The sequence below is a fragment of the Sorex fumeus genome, unplaced genomic scaffold, assembly GCF_029834395.1.
Source record: "Sorex fumeus unplaced genomic scaffold, SorFum_2.1 ptg000063l, whole genome shotgun sequence".
NCBI classification, from domain to species: Eukaryota; Metazoa; Chordata; class Mammalia; order Eulipotyphla; family Soricidae; genus Sorex; species Sorex fumeus.
In genome coordinates this window covers 3324293-3346814 of record NW_026606120.1, presented here as the reverse complement: position 1 = coordinate 3346814, position 22522 = coordinate 3324293, and the positions used below count along the sequence as shown (strand labels likewise).

The 22522-nt window shown below is 45.4% G+C and overlaps 1 protein-coding gene across 1 annotated transcript in view; it reads left to right on the top strand.

Annotated features, from left to right (window-relative positions):
• The first annotated feature begins 14643 nt into the window (after window positions 1-14643).
• Window positions 14644-22522, top strand: part of LOC130036000 (butyrophilin-like protein 1) — a 111190-nt gene continuing 103311 nt past the window's right edge. Inside the window, exons 1-4 of the mRNA XM_056127954.1 lie at window positions 14644-14701; window positions 16872-17219; window positions 20974-21255; window positions 21376-21576. Coding sequence (XP_055983929.1) covers window positions 14644-14701; window positions 16872-17219; window positions 20974-21255; window positions 21376-21576 — 889 coding nt within the window. The remainder of the gene's footprint in view (window positions 14702-16871; window positions 17220-20973; window positions 21256-21375; window positions 21577-22522) is intronic.

Below are 22522 nucleotides of genomic sequence, written 5' to 3'. Positions count from 1 at the left end.
GGCCGTTGAGCAGCTTGATCAGGAGCCAGAGAGGCCATTTGTGGGTGATGACTTGGGATCTTATTGGGATGGGGAGACCAGGACCGGCTCCACCCCCATCCTGTGAGATCCAACAAGTTTTGTCACTGCGAGCCCAGACCTGACTGTTCAATGGCCTCTGGAGGATAACGGCACCAAGCTGCCAAGGGGGAGCAGGTGGAGGGACAACACCCATTCTCCCCTGGGGTGGCCCAGCGACAGTAACCTACTGTGAAGTCCGGAGGCATTTCTGCCAAAAGCCGCTGGGTTTCGAGGTTTGTTTCTGAGTCTCTGGGATCATGGCCGTTAAGCAGCTTGATCAGGGGCCAGAGAGGCCGTTCGAGGGCGATGACTTGGGGTCTCATTGGGGTGGGGAGGACAGGACCGGCTCCACCCTCATCCCATGAGGCCCAGCAAGTTTTGTCACTACGAGCCCAGACCTGACTGTCCAATGGCCTCTGGAGGATGACGGCCACTGAGCCGCCAAGGGGGAGCAGGCGGAGTGACAACACTCTTTCCCCCCTGGGGTGGCCCGGCGACAGTAACCTACTGTGGGGTCCAGATACATTTCTGCCAAAAGCCACTGGGTTTTGAGATTTGTTTCTGAGTCTCTGGGATCATGGCCATTAAGCAGCTTGATCAGGAGCCAGAGAGGCCATTCATGGGCGATGACTTGGGGTCTCGTTGGGGTGGCGAGGACAGGCCTGCCTCCCCCCCATCCTGTGAGGCCCAACAAGTTTTGTCACTATGGGCCAAACCTCTGGAGGATGGCGGCCACTGGACCACCAGGGGGAACAGGCCAAGGCACAAAACCTATTCCCACCTGGGTTGGCCCAGCACCAGTAACCTTGCAGGGACCAGACACATTTCTGCCACAAGCCCCTGGGTTTCGAGATTTGTTTCTGAGTCTCTGAGACCATGACCATTAAGCAGTTCAATCAGGAACCAGAGAGACCATACCTCCAATTATATAGCTGAGCCGGAGGTAGTTTGTGGGTGTGTTTCCCACATACCTAACATTTGGCCTTTTATTTTCTTGGTAAACTTTGCCCCAATTTTTTAGGGTCTAGCCAAAGGCACAGCAACAATTTTGGGGTATCAGGAAGTCTGAAGGCGCCATCAGGCTGCTGATGCACTCGCCTCACAGGTACAGATTGACCTGCTAGCAGCACCATACCCCCAAGGGGAAGCTAATCTTATTTCAAAACTGAGTAAAGTGTCCGGAGATATCTCAATGGGTGAGTGCATGCTTTGGCTGATGGAGCTCAGGTCTGATCTCTGGCCATGCTCCCCTGAGCATTGCACAGGTAGCTCCTGAGCATTAACATTATGCCTCCTTCCAAAAAATGTAATACATGGAAAATCCCCAAAAGATGTCTAATGAGTGAAAAATACAATAGCTTCCAGTCCACACCACACTGACACTGAGTAACACCTGTTGAGATATTCCTGCTCAATGCTGAATATTCAAAAATAAAATCGAGGCCACTGTGCTCTCTTGCCACCTGTGTTTGGTGGTCTTGGGCCTCTACCCACATCCTGGAAGGCTGATGGCAATGGGCAGACGAAGGAGGAAATGAAGGCCAGGCTGGTTGTGATCAGTTGCAGTTTATTCCAATCTCATCTCCCTCTGCCTCCTTCCTGTCTCACTCCCTCTCTCCCATATTCCTCCTTTATCTTCCTTGATTCTCCTCCTTGTGCCCACTCTTACAGCCTTAGTTATACTCCATGAGGGGTTGGGGTAGCAATTGCATAGGTGTAGTATAATATTGGCTGATGTTTGGTGTTATTAAAACAATGTCATCAGCAAAGCGGAGGTGGTGTAGTTGCCGACCATCTATCTTCACTCCCATTCCTTCCCATTCCAGTCGTCGCATGATGTTCTCGAGGGTGGCACTGAAGAGTTTTGGTGAAATGGTATCACCCTGCCGCACCCCTCTCTTGACATCAACGATCACTTCTTTGTAGAATGGTGAGATCCTGGTAGTGAATCCGCAATACAGCTCATGGAGGATCCTGATGTATTGGGCTTGAATGCCCTGATTGGCTAGGGCTTCAATGACCGCTTCCATCTCAACAGAATCAAAGGCCTTCTTTAAATCAATGAACGTTAAACAGAGCGGCATCTTGAACTCCCGAGAAACCTCAATGAGCTTGGTTATCGTGTGGATATGGTCGATGGTGCTGAATCCTTTGCGGAACCCAGCTTGCTCGCATGGTTGTCCTTCATCTAGTGTTCTGCCAATCCTATTTAGGATGACTCGAGTGAACAACTTGTAGATGACAGACAATAGGCAGATCGGGCGATAGTTGCCAATGTCATGGATGTCTCCCTTCTTGAACAGTAGTACGGTCCTGCTGGTTTTCCATTGGGACGAAACCTTGCATTCAGACAGGTAGCGAGTGAAGAGCCGAGCCAGTGTATTGATGAGTACTGACGGCAGGTTCTTCAGGTGTTCAGGTCTGACCTTGTCTGGGCCGGGTGCTGTTTGTTTCTTTACTGACGAAATGGCGTGTCGGATTTCGGAAGGGAGAACATTGGAGATCATTGTTATTTTTTAATACAACAAGGGAGATCATTGTTATTTTTTAATAACACCAAACATCAGCCAAGCAGCACAAATGCTAGCCGACTTTGACCATGAGTGTGGAAAGGTAGGACTACAGCTGAATCTTACGAAGACAATGTTTATGAGAAACAGCCTTGTTCCTGACGCCCCATTCGCTCTCAATGGAACAACCATCTCCGAATGCAACAGCTATGTGTACCTAGGTCGAGAGGTCAACATGACAAATGACCTGGCACCCGAGCTGCACAGGAGGAAGAGAGCGGCTTGGAACGCCTTCAAGAACGTTGAAGAAATAGCTAAGAGGACGAAGAACCTCCGGCTCCAGGCACATCTCTTTGATTCTACTGTTCTTCCTGCATTAACATATGCCTCAGAGACCTGGGCCCTACGCAAACAAGATGAGAACGCTATTCAGGTCTCCCAAAGAAGAATAGAAAGAGCTATGCTTGGAATATCATGTTTCACTCAAATGAGAGAAAGAACCCGGAGTTCTGACATCCGTCGACGATCAAGGATCAGGGACGCTGTCTCATTTGCCAAGGTGTTGAAAATCAGATGGGCTGGTCACATAATGAGATTTAAAGATGACCATTGGACTAGAGCTGTTACTGATTGGATTCCACGGGATGTCAAAAGACCGGGTGGCCGCCCACCTACCAGATGGTCAGACTTCTTCGTCAAGATCATGAACGATCGGTTTGAGGCCCTTCATGTTCCCGGAGCGAACAGATGCCATTGGGCTACACTAGCACGCGACAGGGACAAATGGAGACGTTACTGGCTCCCGCTCGAGCAAATCGACGACTAACGGGAAGTTAAGTGATAAGTGATAAGTATAATATTGTCATATGTAAAGTCCTTCCCTCAGGGAAGCTTCTTCTAGGACAGATTCTCATCCAGCAGGACGACACATGCAAGAGTGGAATCCTATGGGTGTGTTTCTCCTCTCCTTGTCCAACAAACGTATAAACATTCATAGTATTAATCATTTTGTATGGACACAGTAAGGGATACATTAAGCTTATAGAATTGCTCTCCTGGTGGCATCTTGCTTAGATCTCAGACTACAGTGCTCATGGCAGATGAGCCCTCCCTAACCCTAAGCAGGGTCCTTGTCCATTTTTTACTCTTTGGATCATGACAGAATTTGTCCATTGCCATGCTCTTAACTTATAGTTAAGTATTATGGCTCTTGATTTGGCTAGTTTTGATGCCAGGGTACCTCACAGCTTGTCCTGAGTCCATCAAGTCCCTCATTGGTACCATTTTTGGGGTGCTAGGAACTAAGGGCGACTGAGGCTTAAGTTGAGAAAACAGGTGACCTGAATTGAATATTATTTGGATTCAATTAACTCCCAAGTTACAAATGCCTACCATTAATTATCTTCCTGTGTCTGTACAAAAAGGACATTGCTCTGAGGCAAGCTATTGAAAAGGACATAAGGGAAGGGAAAAGCAATATTTCACTTACAAATACAAAAACAGAGATTTATGAGAAATTTGACTTTATAAGTCACAGGTACTGCTTAGGGAAAATAGGTGACTAACTGGTTGGGGAAGAGAGCACAGAGAAGTTAAAGAGAAACACAGAAGAATGGGAGTGCCTTGGAAGCACTGTGAATGGTGTAACCCAATAAACCTAAGCTCTCGGTGGCAAGGGAGAAAGGACAATCCTGCACATTGGGGAGAGTTCTCAAGGTCTAAGGTAAAAAAGGAGAATTTTGATATGAGGAAGGGAAAAGATGGAGGGAAGTGAATCCAATTTTACTGATACCCACCAGATGCACTATCTCAATTGTGTTGGTAGTCCTTGGCTGTAACACATGCAAATAGAGAGAAAGGCATAGGGTCCACCATGTAGTGCAGGAACTTCAACCAGAGCCTCACGAAGGGGGAGGGGCACCCTACAGGCCCGCCCTCCCTCGCTGCCCATCTCCTCTTCCCCTCTCCCCCCCCCCCCCCCCCCCCCCCGCTCAACTCAGGGGAAAGGAGAGCAGAAAAGGGACCTTGGACTTGGATTCATACCTGCCTCAGGATGGCAATCTGGACCTGAAAGCTGACCTTGCACTGAGTGTCAGCCCATGGACTCCTGGGAGGAGAGAGGAGCAGAGTCTAGGCACAGGGAAGGTTTCCTGAGATGCCTGGAAGGACGCTGGTGCACTGGGCAGGGAGGACAGCAAAGAGCAACCGCCACTGTCTCCCCAGAGCTTCAGACTCCTGCTCCCTCTTCTAAGCTTCACTCGGGTTTCTTGCTGAAACACAAATTGTCCATGTAATAAGTGGGCTAATATTTTACTTGAATCTCCTGTGCCGCACAGCCCCCCCCCGCCCCCCGCCCCCCACCTCAAGGAACACACCTCCCAGCTGAGGCTCAGTCTCCACACTGAAGCGTCTGAAGTGCCTAACTGAAGGTGGTGCCAGGACTATCTAAGGGCTCTTTCACTAGCAGGAGGAGTCTGCCCAGTCCCTACTGTACATTGCCTAAGAGTCCCTTCTCAACCTCGGTGCTTGTCCCTGCACCTCCTCTGTGGGAGCTGCACCGTGATTCTCAGAATTCCAGAGTGTTGGATAACATTGGCTTGTCCTTGCTTCTCATGCAGGAAGTTTAGGTTTATTGAGTTACTTCCTCCAACAGTGCTCCTGAGGCACACCCAATTCCATCAGACTTTAATAATGCTATATTGATTTTCCTTTTCCTTCCATTCTCTTTTGTATGGTATAGCAATGTCCTTTTTGTATAGACACAGTAAAACAGTTAATGCTGTGCTTTTGTAACATGGGAGTTAATTAACTCTGAATAATATTTACTCTGGACATCTGTAAAATCTTTTTTTTTTCTTTTCATTTTATTTATTTATTTATTTATAATTTTTTTTTCTTTTTTTATTAGTGAAAAACCATGAGGTACAGTTATAGGCTTACAAATTTTGTGCTTGGGTTTCAGTTATACAATGATCAAGTCCCCATCCCTCCACCAGTGCCCGTCATCCATCCCCATGGGTCCCAGCATCCCCCCCACCCTCATCCCCCCCCCCGTCCCATCCTGCCTCTGTGGCAGGGTATTCCCCCCTGTTCTCTCTCTCTTCTTTTGGGTACTGTGTTTTGCAAGAGAGGCTTTGAGTGGCAATCATGTTTGGTCTATCGACTACCTTCAGCATGCTTCTCCCACCCTGGGAGGGCCCTCACAACACCCTTCATTTGGTACTCTCTTCTCTATCTGAGTTTCCTTTTCACCTAGAGTCTGTGGCTGGCCTTCCATTCATGGAGCAAAGTTCCTGGTACTAATCTCAGCCATTCCTGTGTGTCACTCTCCCTTTTTGTTGCTTTATGTTCCCCAGATGAATGCAATCTTTCTGTGTCTATCCCGCTCTTTCTGACTCATTTCGCTTAACATGATACTTTCCATGTAGTACCACTTGTATGTAAATTTCATAACTTCATCTTTTCTAACAGCTACATAGTACTCCATTGTGTAAATGTACCAAAGTTTCTTTAACCAGTCATCTGTTCTTGGGCACTCAGGTTTTTTCCAGATTCTGGCGATTGTAAAGAGTGCTGCAATGAACAAACAATTGCAGATGTCACTTCGGCTATACCTTTTTGCCTCTCTGGGATATATTCCCAGGAGTGCTATAGCTGGGTCAAATGGCAGATCAAATTCTAATTTTTTGAGAGTCGTCCATACTGTTTTCCAAAAGGGTTGGACCAGCCGGCATTCCCACCGGCAGTGAAGGAGGGTCCCTTTCTCGCCACATCTGCGCCAGCACCGGTTGCTTTTGTTCTTGTGGATGTGGGCCAGTCTCTGTGGTGTGAAATGATATCTCATTGTGGTTTTGATCTGCATCTCTCTGATGATTAGTGATGTAGAGCATTTTCTCATGTGCCTTTTTGCCATTCGAATTTCTTCTTTGCGAAAGTTTCTGTTCATTTCCTCACCCCATTTTTTGATGGGGTTGGGTGATTTCTTCTTGTGGAGTTTAACCAGTACCTTGTATATCCTTGATATCAACCCCTTGTCGGATGTGTACTTGGTGAATGTCCTTTCCCATTCTGTAGGCTGTCTTTGTATTTTGGTCAATGTTTCTTTTGAGGTGCAGAAGCTTCTTAGTTTAAGATAGTCCCATTTGTCTATCTCTGTTTTCACTTGCTCGGCCAGTGGCGTGACATCTTTGAAGATACCATTAGCTTCAATATCATGGAGAGTTTTGCCGACTTTGTCTTCAATAAACATTATGGATTCTGGTCTGATGTTGAGGTCATAAATCCATTTTGATCTTACTTTTGTGCATGGTGTTAGGCAGAGATCTGAGCCCACTTTTTTGCATGTAGCCGTCCAATTTTGCCAGCACAGTTTGTTGAAGAGGCTTTCCCTGCTCCATTTCACTTTTCTTGCCCCCTTATCAAAAATTAGATGATTATATGTTTGGGAGGAAATGTCAGTATATTCAACTCTGTTCCATTGGTCTGCAGCTCTGCTTTTGTTCCAGTACCATGCTGTTTTAATTATTACTGCCTTGTAGTAGAGTTTGAAGTTAGGGAGGTTGATTCCTCCCATTTTCTTTTTCCCAAGAATTGCTTTAGCTATTCGTGGGGGCTTATTGTTCCATATAAATTTCAGGAGTGTTTGCTCCATTTCTTTGAAGAATGTCATGGGTATCCTTATAGGGATTGCATTGAATTTGTACAGTGCTTTGGGAAGTATTGCCATTTTGATGATGTTGATTCTCCCCATCCATGAACAGGGGATATTTTTCCATTTCCTCGTGTCCTCTTTTATTTCCTGAAGTAGCGTTTTGTAGTTTTCCTTGTACAGGTCCTTTACTTCCTTAGTTAAGCTGATTCCTAGATACTTGATTTTCTGGGGCACAATTGTGAATGGGATTGTTTTCTTGATGTCACTTGCTTCTCTTTCACTATTTGCGTATAGGAATGCCATGGATTTTTGGGTATTGATTTTATAGCCTGCCACTTTACTATACAAGCCTATTGTTTCTAGGAGTTTCTTGGTAGTGGTTTTAGGGTTCTCTAAGTATAGTATCATGTCATCTGCGAATAGTGAGAGCTTAATTTCTTCTTTCCCTATCTGGATGCCCTTAATATCTTTTTCTTGCCTAATCGCTATTGCAAGTACTTCCAGTACTATATTGAACAGTAGTGGAGAGAGTGGGCATCCTTGTCTCGTCCCTGACCTTAGGGGGAAGGCTCTCAGTTTTTCCCCATTGAGGATGATGTTTGCTGTAGGTTTGTGGTAGATGGCTTTAACTATATTGAGGAAAGTCCCCTCTATCCCCATTTTGGCAAGGGTTTTCATCATGAATGGGTGCTGGATCTTGTCAAAAGCTTTCTCTGCGTCTATTGATATGATCATATGATTTTTATCTTTTCTTTTGTTGATATGATGGATTATGTTGATTGATTTCCGAATGTTGAACCATCCTTGCATCCATGGGATGAATCCCACTTGGTCATGATGTATGATCTTTTTGATGAGTTGTTGTATTCTATTGGCCAGTATTTTGTTGAGAATCTTCGCATCCGTGTTCATCAGGGATATTGGCCTGTAGTTTTCTTTTCTTTTGGTGTCTTTGTTTCCTTTTGGTATTAGAGAGATATGGGCTTCATAGAAGCTGTTTGGGAGAGTTTCTGTTTTTTCAATTTCCTGGAAAAGCTTGAGAAGAATTGGCAATAGGTCCTCTTTAAATGTTTGGAAAAATTCGCTAGTAAATCCGTCTGGGCCTGGGCTTTTGTTTTTGGGAAGACTTTTGATTACAGTTTCAATTTCCTTGATGTGAATGGGTCTATTCAGGTACTCTATATCTTCTTGATTCAGCTTTGGGAGATGGTAGGAATCCAGGAATTTATCCATTTCTTCTAGGTTCTCGTGTTTCGTGGCATAGAGACTTTCAAAGTAGTCTCTGATGATCTCTTGAATTTATTTAGTTTCTGTTGTGATATCCCCATTCTTATTTCTGATTCGATTTATTAGGGTTCTCTCTCTGTTTCTTTGTGAGTGTTGCTAGTGGTTTATCTATCTTATTTATTTTCTCGAAGAACCAGCTCTTGGTTTCATTGATCTTTCGGATTGTTTCTTTGTTTTCCATGTCGTTGATTTCTGCTCTAAGTTTTATGATCTCTTTCCTTCTGCCTGATTTAGGCTCTTTCTGTTGATCCTTTTCTAAGGTCTTGAGCTGTGAGGTCAAATTGTTTATGTGCATCGTTTCTATCGACTTAAGATAGGCTTGCAGAGCTATAAATTTTCCCCTTAATACAGCTTTCGCTGCATCCCATAAGTTCTGGTAGTTTGTGTCTTCATTCTCATTTGTTTCCAGGTATCTTTTGATTTCATCCTTGACTTCGTTCCTGACCCACTCATTGTTCAGCATCGAGTTGTTTAATTTCCAGGTGTTTGATTTGGTTCTCCGTGTCTGTGTGTGATTCACTTCTATCCTCAGTGCATCATGGTCTGAAAAGATGGCTGATACTATTTCTATCTTCTTGATTCTGTTGAGGTATGTTTTGTGTCCTAGCACATGGTCTATTTTGGAAAATGTTCCGTGCGCACTGGAGAAGAATGTGTATTCTTTCTTTTTGGGGTGTAAAGCCCTGTATAAGTCCATAAGCCCTTTCTCTTCTATTACTTCTTTCAAAGCCAATAATTCCTTGCTGGGTTTTGTTCGTGTTGATCTATCCAGAGGTGATAAGGCGATGTTGAAGTCTCCAAGTACTATTGTGTTGGTAGTGATGGACATCTGTAAAATCTTATCACGCTGAAGGTTGTATGTTCACGGGCTCACTGGACGGCACTGTTTCACTGCCTGCGTTCGGTGCTCTTGAGCCACTGTGTGTGGCCTGGATGGGAACGGCTGTTGGCCAAGGGCAGACGGAAGAAAAAACGGGGGCCAGGCCGGTCTATATCAATAGTAGTTTATTCCAATCCTCTTCACTCCTGTCTTTCTCTGCCTCCTTCTCTCCTGGGCCCCAGTCTTGGAAGCTCTCTCCTTCTGGCTCTGACTCTGGATCTCTGGAGCCCGAGATCTCTCACTTCTCTCTCCCCTTTTCCGAGCTTATGTCTTAGTTTATATAGCAGTCACATAAGGCGGTGACATAAAGGTGGGTTGAATACTGATGAATCAACAAAGAGAGGTAAGACCACTCCTCTCATCTACAGAGATTACTTCAGATTACTAGGAGATCCACCCAAGGGTGGGATCCCAACAAGGGTGTGTTCTTCCTTCAGTTAGTAATCTACTTAAATAGTTTTAATAAATCTACTTCTAATATTTCTAGCAATGTCATTCTGTATGAGCACAGTAAGAGATATAAATTTAGTTTGGTTCTTCCTGAGAACATCTCACTATACATTTCGCAGTCCTCAGGCCAGGTTAATCTTCCTAGCTCCAGCAGGGTCCTAGTCTCGTCGTTACTTACTTTTGGATCATGACAGCATTTGTCCATGATCATGCCCTCAACTTATAGTTGAGTATCGTGGCTCTTTGGCCTGGCCCATTTCGATGCCAGGGTAGCTCACTGCTTGCCCTGGGTCCATTCAGTCCCTCGTTGGGACCCTGCTTTTGGGGTGCTAGGAACTAAGAGCAACTGAGTCAAGAAATCAGATGCCCAGGAGTAAATATTATTCGGAGTCAATCAACTCCCAAGTTACAAAGCATAATATTAACTGTCTTCCTGTGTCCACACAGAAAGGACATTGCTTACAATACAAGTTCAGTGTTCTTAGATGGGTGTGACCTGGCAAACCTAAGCTACCTGAGGAAGGACAAAAGAGTGTTATCCTACAGACATCCATCATATTTACTTGACTTAAGCCTCAGTTGTAGTTTGCTCCTCAATCAAGGAGCGAAGAGGAGGTGGAAAACATACCTTCATAACTTCTGGGTTGGAGCAATAGTACAGCAGGCAGGGGGCTTGCCTTACACATGTGGCTAGCCCCAGATTTTTAAAATTTAAAAAAAAAATTTAAATTTTTATTAGTGAGACACCATGAGGTACAGTTGTAGACTTACAAATTTTTGTGCTTGGGTTTCAATTTTACAATGATCAAATACCATTCCTCCATCAGTGCCCATTTCCCACCACCATGGATCCCAGTATCCCTCCCACACCCATCCCCTGCATCCCACCCTTCCTCTGTGGCAGGGCATTCCTCCCTCTTATCTCTCTCCTTTTGGCTGTTGTGGTTTGCAGAAGAGGCATTGAGTGGCAATCATGCTTGGTCTATAGTCTACTTTCAGTATGGTTCTCCCATCCTGGAGGATCCTCCCAACACCCTTTATTTGGTGCTCCCTTCTGTATTTGAGCTCCCTTTTCCCCTAGGATGTGTAGCTGGCCTCCAAGCCATGGAGCAAAATTTCTGGTACTAATCTCGGCCATTCTTGGGTGTTAGTCTCCTATTTTGTTACTTTATGTTCCCCAGATGAATGCAATTTTTCTATGTCTATCCCTCTCTTTCTGAGTCATTTCACTTAACATGATACTTTCCATGTAGTACCACCTGTATGTAAATTTCATGGCTTCATCTTTTCTAACAACTACATAGTACTCCATTGTGTAAATGTACCAAAGTTTCTTTAACCAGTCATCTGTACCTGGGCAGTCAGGTTTTTTTCCAGATTCTGGCTATTGTAAAGAGTGCTGCAATGAACAAACAGGTGCAGATGTCACTTCTACTATACTTTTTTTGCCTCTCTGGGATATATTTCCAGGAGTGGTATTGCTGGGTCAAATGGGAGCTAAATTTCTAATTTTTTGAGAATCGTCCATACTGTTTTCCAAAAGGGCTGAACCAGTCAGCATTCCCACCGGCAGTGAAGGAGGGTCCCTTTCTCACCACATCCGTGCCAGCACTGGTTTCTTTTGTTCTTGTGGATGTGGGCTAACCCCAGATTTGATTTTGGACATCCCGTATGGTCTCCTGAGCACCAGCAGAAGGGACTCCTGAGTGCAGAGTCAGGAGTAATCCGTGAGCACCAGATGTGACCCATTCCCTACCATTAAAAAGAAAACTATTGAATCTTCTACAGAAGCTTTATTCTTTTCTCTTTTAATGCAGTATTTGTATTTATGTTACAATGTATACAACACTTGTTCATAGTTGCTAGTGTATGCTCAAATATACTCATGTTGGCTGGGGTGACTCTATTGAGCCCTGCCTTGTTACCTGAGATTGTGGGTGTGCTACTACCACATCTCTAAGCGTGATTCTCAACTTCAGATGTGTGTGGCCTACAGACCATGGAAAGGAGAAAAGCAAAAATATCCTGTAAGCAGTATGTGACTATCAGTGGGACTCAGCTGTCATCTCTCTACACCTGAAACACTCCCAATGTAGCAGACCTCAGAGAGGTTAGCAGAGTTAACCTGAAGCACTTAGTGGGGGTAAGCCAGAAAGAGGTGCTTGGGTGGTAGAAGGGGCCATGTGGGTCTCTCCAGGTTACTTCAGGCCCTGCTGCCACCTAGAGGCCAAGTGTGTATGGAGCTCCTTGATTATTTACTGAGTTGGGGGTAGTGAGAAAAACAGAAGATGATGCATCATTGTGTCCACCCAGAGACTGACTTATTTTTAGGCCAACTTGTTTCTTGATGGACAATGTTGTTTCCTGATTTTGGACATAACTGAGCAGCCAGTGTGAGGGAGTCTTCATGGCATGATTAGCAGATGCTCTTCCGTGAGCAGGACTAACAAGTGCCTCCTTCAGTGGATTCCACAGACGTTCTTCACATGAACACACCTCAGGGCTGTGGTGGAGAACAGGGAGCCCCAAATTCTGCTGAGCATGTGCTGGTGCCTATTAGGAGGGAATATCTGAGAGAGCAATGGGGAGTGGCCAGAGAGAAGCCCTAGAAGTTATTGAGTAGGGGAATCCCTTGAGGGAACGAGCAACAGAGGAGATCTAAGCTGACTAGAGAAGGCCATGAGCTTGAGAGGAGAATGAACCTGACAAGGAGGGGTTGGTGTAGGTGTGACTCCCTTGAGAGACCTCTGCTGTGCCAGGTGAAATGAAGGTGGTTGGGAACCTATTTGAAACCCTGGTTACTCGAACATTGACTGAAATGCAATTACAAAAGTTTGTGAGTCTGTAACTGTATCTCACGGTGATTATTCAATTAAAATTTTTTAAAAAATGCATAAGAGAAAAAAAGAGGAAAATTGAAACCTTGGTTAACCTCCTTGCAGTCAGAATGGTTCTGATGACTCCTGCGCCTTCTGCTGTGAGGAAAAGAGAAGCAGCTACTGCGAAGACAGGCAGGTAGTGTGCTCTGTGTCACCTGCAGGAGGTCATTTTGGTCCTAGTCTGTGGTACAGATACAGCTCTGCCTAGGGAAGCATCAGCATTAGTTGGGCCACACACAGTTCCTCATGCTGAGATCTGGGAGCAAAGCAATTTGGAGAGCAGTGGTTGTTCACCAAAAGTGTTTATGTTTGTCTGACACACCTTAAAGCATTGTTTCAAAGTATTTGGGCCAACCCTCCTCCGTGCTTTGGTCCTGATCTTTCCTCCCTGATAACCAGATGGCCTGTCCACAGGGCAGGGCAGAGTCCCTTGTGAATGTATCTTATTGCTTTCACTTTCAAACGGAGGAAGGAGCCAGAACGCAGACTTGACTTTCCAGGAACAATTTTAGGCAGCGCTTGTCCTGGGTCTCTACAGACATCCGGAAACCTGCACCAGGTTGTGCTTCATCCTCCTGTGAGCCTCCTGCCTCTCAGACATGAGGACACCCAGTCTTGGGGCCAGAAGCAGATTTGGTGATCTGAGCAGCTGACTACTGGTGGAAAGCCTACAGGCATATTTGGAGACTGTTGGCTTCCTGAACCTTCTCAAGCCGTTGCATTTTGAAATGCTCCTGAAGAGACTTTGAAGCAGGTATGTTGGCTTTGAGGACAGTTGTCTTCAAAGGACATTCGTCTAAGAGGAGTTAAGTGGTGAGCAACTTGTTATGAGTTGGGGGCAAAGGAAGTAGGATTTGGGGGAACCGATTATGTGGCTCTAGAGTGGTGTGAGTGAAAATGGGACCAGGATTGAGATATTGAGAGTTTTTCTTTATTTCACCATCACCCGTACTGGGGCTGAAAGTGGCCTATTCTGTGTAAGCCTTGATCATAGTAAATGCAATGAGACTACAAATGTCAGTTCATTTGGGGAAGCATATATTACTATTCCCATTTTATGGGTGAAAAAACTGAGGCTGGAAATCTGTTATATGAACAACAGAGAGTGGGGGAATCTGGGACACTCAGCTCTCAGCCCCCAGAAACTGTTCTTACAGGGACTATCGCCTGTTCCCAGATTGCACACAGAAGGCAGGAGAAAAAGTAATCATGTGTTAGCTGGGTGTGACCTGGCAGCTCCAGTGGAGTGCAGGGTCATATCCTGGGTCCCTCACAGCAGGAACAGGGGTGGGACTGAAATACAGATGAGTGTAACAAACCAACAGGAGCATTGCCTTGAGGAAGGTGATGTCTGTACTGAGGCTTTCCACATTAGGGGTGTGAGAGCCACTAACTGGAGCTGGTCTGTCCCTCATGGTGGGGATCTGTCTGGGTTTCTGTTCTGAGTCACAGAAGGTATGTGGCAATGGAGACATGGAGGATGGTTTCCTCCTGGGGCCCAAGTGCTGACAAGAAGTCCTGGGTAGAATGGGGTGCACTGGGCATACTGCTCGTGTGGGAAGGGAAGGAAAGAAAAGAGAAAGGAAAGGATGGGAAGGGGAGGGAAGGCAAGGGAAGGCATGGGAAGGCAAGCGAAGGCAAGAAAGGGAAGGCAAGGGAACATTTTCTCAAGTTGACCTTAAGTCTCTGCAGTTGGCTGATCTCAGAGGCTGGGAGTGGTCTGAGCTGACATCAGGCTGTGTGGAGCCCTCACAGTGGAGCCAGGAGGAGATGCTGTCTCCTGAGGGACTGTCCAGCCTGAGTCCTGTTCTCCTCCCAAGGCCCAGAGTTCTGGGGGGCCCTACCTTGCCTGTTGGTCCTGGCTGTTTATTCCCTCTGTCTCTCTCCAGCCCCAAGGAGATGGAGCGTTGGTCTCCCACACCCGCCATGCTCTGCCTAGTGGCCTTCCTGCTTTTCCTGCAGCTGCCCACCGCGGAGTCTTTAGGTGAGTCTGTGCTGTGCTTCCATGCCTCCCCTGACTGGCCCTGAACTCTTGACTGTGTGCGGTGTCCTTGGCTCTAAAGATTACTCTGCTCTCCCAGACACTGTATCCACTTGGAAATCTCAGAGGAGTCACTTAATCGTATAGTAAGGGGAATGTGCCTGACAATTGTCCAGTGAAACATTTATGTTTAAACATCAACTGTCAAAAAGTAATTTTCTCCTTCTTTTGTTTTCCAGCTATATTTGTGTATGAAGTAATGATCAAATTTTCATTTCTTAATTCACAGATGCTGTGAATAAAAGGGGAACAGAGCAATCTAATTCGCAGCTGGGGACAGGGGAGGGGAAGGTGCTGTTGTCCATGCATAGGAGCAGGCTGGGCAGGGGTGTGTGTGGAAGCGGCTCTGTTGAATAAGGCTGGCAGTGAGGATCAGTGCTTTCCAAAAAGGAGGAGTACCGTCCCCTGGATGCTGGACCTATTCAGGGGCTGATACTAGTCTGGAAAACAACTTTATGAATTTAGCCTAAAAAGGTAATTTTCCAGGGTCTTTGTGTAATTAACAATATTCTGAAAATATGTAGTGGCTGAATAAATTTGGTAATGTCTGGTGTAGATAGTGACATAGGAGCAAAGATTTGGATGAGGTGGGGCAGAGCGTATGAGGGTCTCCATCGAAAGTGAGCTTCAACAGAGGGAATGGTCTATGCAAAGCTGTCCTTGTATCTAAGGACAGTGATTGGGGCAGAGTGATCAGAGGGACAGAACTGGATGGTGCCTGGAGACTGGGTGTTCACTGCAATGGGGTCGTGGGCGATGTGGGATCCCCAGAGCCATCACAAGGCTTGGAGTGCAGGAAGGACATGGTTAGCTCAGGTGAAAGGGCTTCAGGTAGTGGGAGGGGGAAAGGAGAGACACAGAGATTCTAGGCTGCTCCTGCCAAGTCATTCCATGCCTTGGAAGGCTAAGAGGCTTAGAAGGGGCAACAGGTTGGAGACCCTCCTTGTTTGGAGATTCCAAACAAGCAGTGTTTGGGCTCCTATGAGTGACAGAGTGAGGCAGACGTTTAATGAAATGATATTTAGCTCTAGTTTTTTTAAATTTTATTTTCAAAGAGTTATTCACAGTAATTGATTGCATTCAATATTTCAAAACCAATCCCACTACCATTACACCTTCCCACTACCATTTTTTTTGAGTTTTTCCACCACTCAATTAACTCTAGATTTTAGTAGGTATAATTATACAGAGGAGAAAGGCATGAACACAAATGACCAAGCTAGGTGTGGGAGTGGGACGTTCCTGCTGTGAGGTCAGGGCTTCCACACTGACTGCAGGTGTGGCCTCTGATCGTTTTATATCTTTTCATTCCTGTTATTATTTTTTAATTTTTTGATTCACACCCAGTGGTGCTCACGGTTTATTCCTGACTCTGTTCAAGGATCACTCCTGACAGTGCTTGAAGAACCATACAGGGTGCCAGGGTTCAAACCAGAGTCAGCCACATGCAAGGCGAGCACACCTTTATAACCCTGACACTTTCTCTTTCCCACACTTCAACCATTTTTAAAAATAATTTTCTTTTTTTTTTTGAATACCTGCAATACTCAGGAGACATCCTCTGTGGCACTTTGAGGACTCTGTGGAGTTTGGGATTAAACCAGGTTTCCGCATATAAAGCATGTTGTTGAGACTTTAGAGCCATCTCCTCAGCTCCAGTTTTTATTCTGTCCTGGGTTGGCCAGATTATAGCTGTGATCCTCTGCAATGTGTGTGCTCTGTATGCCACAACTACTTTCTTCATGTGTACACTTGGTCATGCACAGATTTACTTATTCCATTGGGTTTGGGACCAAGTATTTTGTTTGATTGCTTTCGTGGTGCTTCTGATGCAGGTGAAAGACTGAGACTCACTCGATCTCAGACCCATGGACCCCTATATAAAGGCTCTGCTGGGAAGAGGACGTAGGCAGAACTCTCTTTGTCATAATTTATGGGTCACAAAAGCAGACAGAAGACCTTATTAGGATTCAGAGTCATGATTACTCAGTCCTCCAGCCTGGGGTCTTCTTATCAGGACCTGCTCCAGCTCTCCTGGCTCCTATTTTGTGGGTGTGTCTCTTGTCCTGGGCATGCATCTCCCCAGTCGTTCTCTCTGTGTTTGTGTTTACAGAAGAGTTCCTGGTGATTGGCCCCTCGGACCCTATTATTGCAGTGGTGGGAGACAACATTAAACTGCCCTGTCGTGTGTTCCCGGCCATGAATGCTGAAAACATGGAGCTGAGGTGGTTCCGTTCTAAGCTCTCAGAAGCTGTATACATCTACCAAAACCATCAAGAAGAGATGAAGGAGCAGCTGGCCCAGTACAGGGGGCGAACCTCCTTGGAGACGGGCCTCCTTTCGCAGGGGGAGGGTAATATGCACATTCACAAGGTCCAGGTTTCAGATGCTGGAAAGTATACCTGCTTCTTCAGGAAAGAAGGCTTCTTTGAAGAAGCTGGTTTGGAGCTGAAGGTGGTAGGTAGGTGACTTTATCTTCTTTCTAGAATCCTTGAAGGTGGATATTAAATAAAACCTCGGGGATCAGGGCAATTAGTCTCTTTTTTTTTATAGACAAAGACTCTCATTCATTTATTTCAGCTAAATACAGAACTCCTGAATGCAGGACCATGCTATGATCACCTGGTATAAGTCATTGTCCATGGCAAATACACACTTGTGAGTTTTGTATTCAAGAGGAAACAAATAAATAAGGCAATATATCATTTGAGATAATATTAAGAAGTTTTTAGAAAAAGAGCAGGTAGAATAGTGGAAGTGGATTAATTGGGTAGATAGGGAGGGTAGTCTTTGGTATTATATAGAGGCTCAGTTTGTATCTTTTGATGATCTGAGCAAAAGGGAATGAAATAGGGATTTAATCAAGTGGATATGGGGGGATGTGTGTAGAGAAGGGGGAGCACCCAGAGTGTTTGGGCATACAAGATCATCAGGGTTGTAAGAGTTAAAAGACGTTTCTGGTAAGTGGAGACCAAGAAGAGTTGACTTTTGCTTCCTCTGACATTTAGAAAAGCTTTTGAATGTTTTCTTGAGCAGGTACCTGAGTTTAATAGACAAGTTTCCCAATAGGTCTTGAGGAGGATGGACAGAACAGCAGGGGCACATAAAGCATGGGCACTGTGGTTAATAGCAGTGAGTCTAGTCAATCTGAGATTGGTCTGGGCTTATGGTGTGTAGGTGGTGGATGTTGAGGGCAAGTAGAGAGGTTGGAATGGTTTTGGTGGAGTAGTGAAGATTGTGTTAGAATTTGGATACAGAGGTGGCTTTATTCCCTTGGGCAATTGTGAGGATGATGGATCAATGGGTGGGCCAGCAAGGTTGGGGGCAAGAAGTGCAGTTATGGGATGGACAGGATGTTGCCTGACCTCTCAGTGATAATAGGGAGAAAGGAGGATGGCAGGAGTAATATTTAGAAAGGAGAACTTACTGAGTGAATATATTTATTCAATTTAGGAGGTATAAAGGGGGACAGAGGACTTCAAAGACTCCCAGAGTCTTGTCTGTTTGTTAAGAATATTGACAATCCTGTGTCACACTGATTGCTGTTCTAATGCTGAATAACACATTGTGAAATTTCATTGACATAGAGCTACAGTCATTGATTTAATTCAGGTTTTTATTGCAATTCAGAAAATCTGAATTTTATTAATTATATATATGCAGATATGTATATATGTACATGTATATATGTCACACCCGACAATGCTCAGGGGTTACTCCTGGCTCTGCACTCATGGTTTACTCCTAGTGGTGCACTGGTGGACCATATGGGATGGTGGGGATATAACCCGGGTTGGTCTTGTGCAAGTAAATGCCCTACCCACTGTGCTATCATCCTGGCCCCTTGCTAATATTAACTGGGTTTTTTCTCACACATCATTGGCTATGTTGGGAATTTTTTTTATGTAGGAGTACTGCTATTTATTCAGCCACTGATTAGCTGATTGAATTGGGCATGAACTCCACCTTACTTTTTCCCCATAATTTTATTTATTTTTTTCTTCTTATATTTATTTATTGAATCACTGTGGGAAAAGTTACTAAGCTTTCAGGTTTGTCTCAGTCATACAATTATCAAACACCTTTCCCTTCACCAGTATTCATTTTTCGCCACCAAGAACCCCAATATACACCCCTCCCACCCCTCCCAATACCTGTGAGGCAGATGATTTCTACTTAACTCTTCTCTACATTGATTACATTCATTATTTCGACAAAAGATGCACCATTATTGTTTATAATTCCCCCCCCCCCCCCAACAATCAGAATTGCTGAAAAGGCATTGTGAAATGCTTGTTTTCTATAGCTGGTTATGAGAATCATATAATGTCATGCAGCCGCGATTTTGGATTTCTGCAAAGAGCCAGATAATTACAAGATTGGTTTCTGTGTGTCTGGTGTTATGGCTGTGCCAGAGAGCCACTCATGGCGGGCAACTCATGACCTCGGTATGGCGTGAAGGACTAGTCGGTACCGTCCCCCTTCCCATGAGACTGAAATTGCCCTGTCACCGCCAGCTCATACCTGGCTTTCCTATAAGCTCTGAGGCAGTGGCCACCTTGCTGCCAGCGGGGGAAAAAGGCGGAAGGGAACAACACCCTTTCCCTCCCGGGGAGGCATGGTGCTGTAGTTTAACGCATGGTCCATTCACTTTTATGCCGCAATCTGCTGGGCTTTGGATTAAGTCCTTTTGCCTCTAGAGCCATGGTCATGCCAGAGAGCCACTGATGGCGGGCAACTCGTGACCTCGGTAGGGCGTGAAAGACGAGCTGGTACCGTCCCCCTTCCCATGAGACTGCAGTTGCCCAGTCACCGCCAGCTCATACCTGGCTTTCCTATATATGTTGGGAATATTTTATTGAAAAGATAATTTCCCTCTCTTGATATTCTCTTCACATAGTGAATAAAGAAAACACTTTTATAATTAAATAATTATGAACCAGAATTTGATACAATCATAATCTACTAGGAGATGGTAAAGACAGAATAAATTTTCAATTTTTACAAAGCTAGGCTTATTGAATCTTATAGACAGATGGAAAGGCCATCAGGATGCCTGGGCTGGGTTTATTTAAGCTGCCTAATCTAGGAGAGCTGGTCAGTCCTCACTGTTCTTAAGGTAGCACAGGGCAGAGGAAAGGCACAGACACTCACCCACAGAAAAAACATGCAGAGGTTCTCTCAGTGGTCCATTCAAACCACGTGACTGAAACCAGAGGCAATGCATGTAGGCACTATCATATCTGAGGAAGAGATAAACAGGATACAAAGGGGATGGAAGAACTGGGGATGTTTTCCTTATATGTTATAGATGGAGCTGAGCCATGAGATGGAGCTACTCCTGCCTTGGTGTTCCATGGCACTTCTGGCAGTGCTTTGTGGCATAGAACTGTGTGCCACAGAACTCAGAGTTCCCACAGAGCTGCTGCAGGTCCTTTAGGGCAAGGTGGTGCTGGAGAGGCATGTGGATTGAATCTGGGACCAAATGCATGCTATGCATGAGCTCTAATCCTTTGAGCTATATTATTGGTCCGTTCTAGAATTTTGACTGAGAAGTATATGAGATGATGACCTCTCAGTGTCTGTATTGCAAACAATGATGCCCAAAAGTAAAGAGAGAGTATGGGGCAAATTGTCTGCCATGGAGGCAGGGGGAAGGTGGGAAAGGGAGGGTATAGCAGGGATATCAGTGGCGGGGAATGTGGACTGGTGGAGGGATGGGTATTTGATCATTTTGTGATTGTAACCCAAACATGAAAGCTTCTAATTATCTCATGGTGATTCAATAAAATTAAAAAAAGAGAGAAGTATATGAGAGGAATCCTGGTAATGATAATAACATATTTGGAGATTCGAGGGAAGTTCAGGATCAGGCTCTCACGATTTTGAAGTGATTTATCAGTAGAGGCAGTTGGGTTGGAAGAAGATGCCTTGGAAGATGTATGAGGAAAATGGAGGATGAGGATGGAATCCAGAGGAAATTCCTCTTCCTATTCTGTTTAGTCCTTGGGCCTTTCTCCTGCAAATCTGGGGAGAAGTTCTCCCCGCCCCCCCCCCCCCCCCCCCGTGTCCCATTAGCCCATAGACAGGGCAGCTGCTGTCCCCAGAGTGTGGGGGAAGGAAAGTGGTCTCCCACACAGCACAGATGCAGCCTGGCTCCAGGGCTTGTGTGCATGCTCAAATTTGGCCTTCTCGGCTCTCCCTCTCCCACACAGGTGTGAACTCTGCCCCCCAGGTGCACATCACAGGGCCCGAGGAGGATGGGGTCCGCGTGGTGTGCAGGGCGGCGGGCTGGTTCCCAAAGCCCTATGTGCAGTGGCGAGACTCCAGCGGGGGGAAGTCTTTGGCCTTCTCGGAGACCCAGGTCCAGGACGCTGAGGGGTTGTTCAGCGTGGAGGCGGTGCTGGTGGTGAGAGACAGCGCTGTGGGGAACGTGACCTGCTCCATCCTCAACCCCATCCTGGGCCAGGAGAAGGCCATGGCCATTTTCATTCCAGGTGGACTCTGCTGCCCTCTCCCGTATGGGTTGGGGAGCTGGAGGGAGGAGGCGGGCATTCCTGGGGTTGCTGGGCTGGGTTGTCCTGGATGTGCCCTCACGGGATCTCCGGGGGCCACAGAGCCCTTCTTCCCCAAGGACTCTCCATGGAAGTTGGTCTTTGTGGTGTGTGTTACCTTGCTGACGTTCCTGGTCCTTGGTGCTGCCTATTACACCTGGAGAGAACGTTCCATAAAGGTGCAGGAGAGGCAGCAACGAGAGAAGATGCACCCAGATAAGGAGAAGGATGAGCAGGCAAAGAGGGCAGCACTGAAGGCTATAGGTAAGTCAGGACAGGCCCAGGCTGGGAGTGTGCCAGTCAGTGCCCAAGGACTGTGGGTTAGAGTCCAGGACTCCAGCTCCAGAAACTCAGGGCAGGTGTCCCACAAGTCCCCAGAATACTGTAGAGTCCCAGATGGGTGAAAAATAAGAGACTGGGAGGCATGTCATTACTTATATTAGAGCTATGCTATAAATTCATAGTGGTTAAAACAGTGTAGTACTGGAATAAAGAAGGACTCCTTAGACAACCACCCACATATATGATCAGTTAATTTTTTACAAAGGATTTGAAAACATGAAATGGAACAAAGATAGGCTTTGAAACAAATAGTGTTGGGGGAGAATAGGATAACCACATGTAAGAAATTAAAGATGGGCCCATATCTTAAACCTTACACAAAAGTCAACTCAGAGTGGATCAAAGACTTGAGATTAGATCTGAATCTATAAAATACATTGATGAAACTATAGGCAGAAAATTCCAAAATCTAGACCTCAAGTGATATTTCAATGCTATGATTTCCTTGGCAAAAACTATAGAATCAGAATAAAATCAGAACAAAACAAATGGAACTCTATTAAACTAAAAAGTTTCATTATGGGACAAGGAACATGAGCTAAAACTAAAAGATAGCTGAGTAGGAGAAATCATTTGCACTCAACACTTCAGATATCCAGCGCTGTTATATGAGATATAAATAGTATTCACAAAGAACAACCCAAACCGAAACAATCTAAAAGCCCTGTCAGAAAATTGAGAGTAGAAATGAACAGACACTTCTCTGAGGAAGACCAATAAATGGTCAATAGGCACACGAAAATAAAATGCTCATTGTCACTTGGTATTAGGAAAATCCAAACTATGGTGTCAAAAGATATCAGATTACACCAGTGAGAATGGTACGTATCAACAATGATGGTATCAATCTGAGTTAGCAGGAATGATG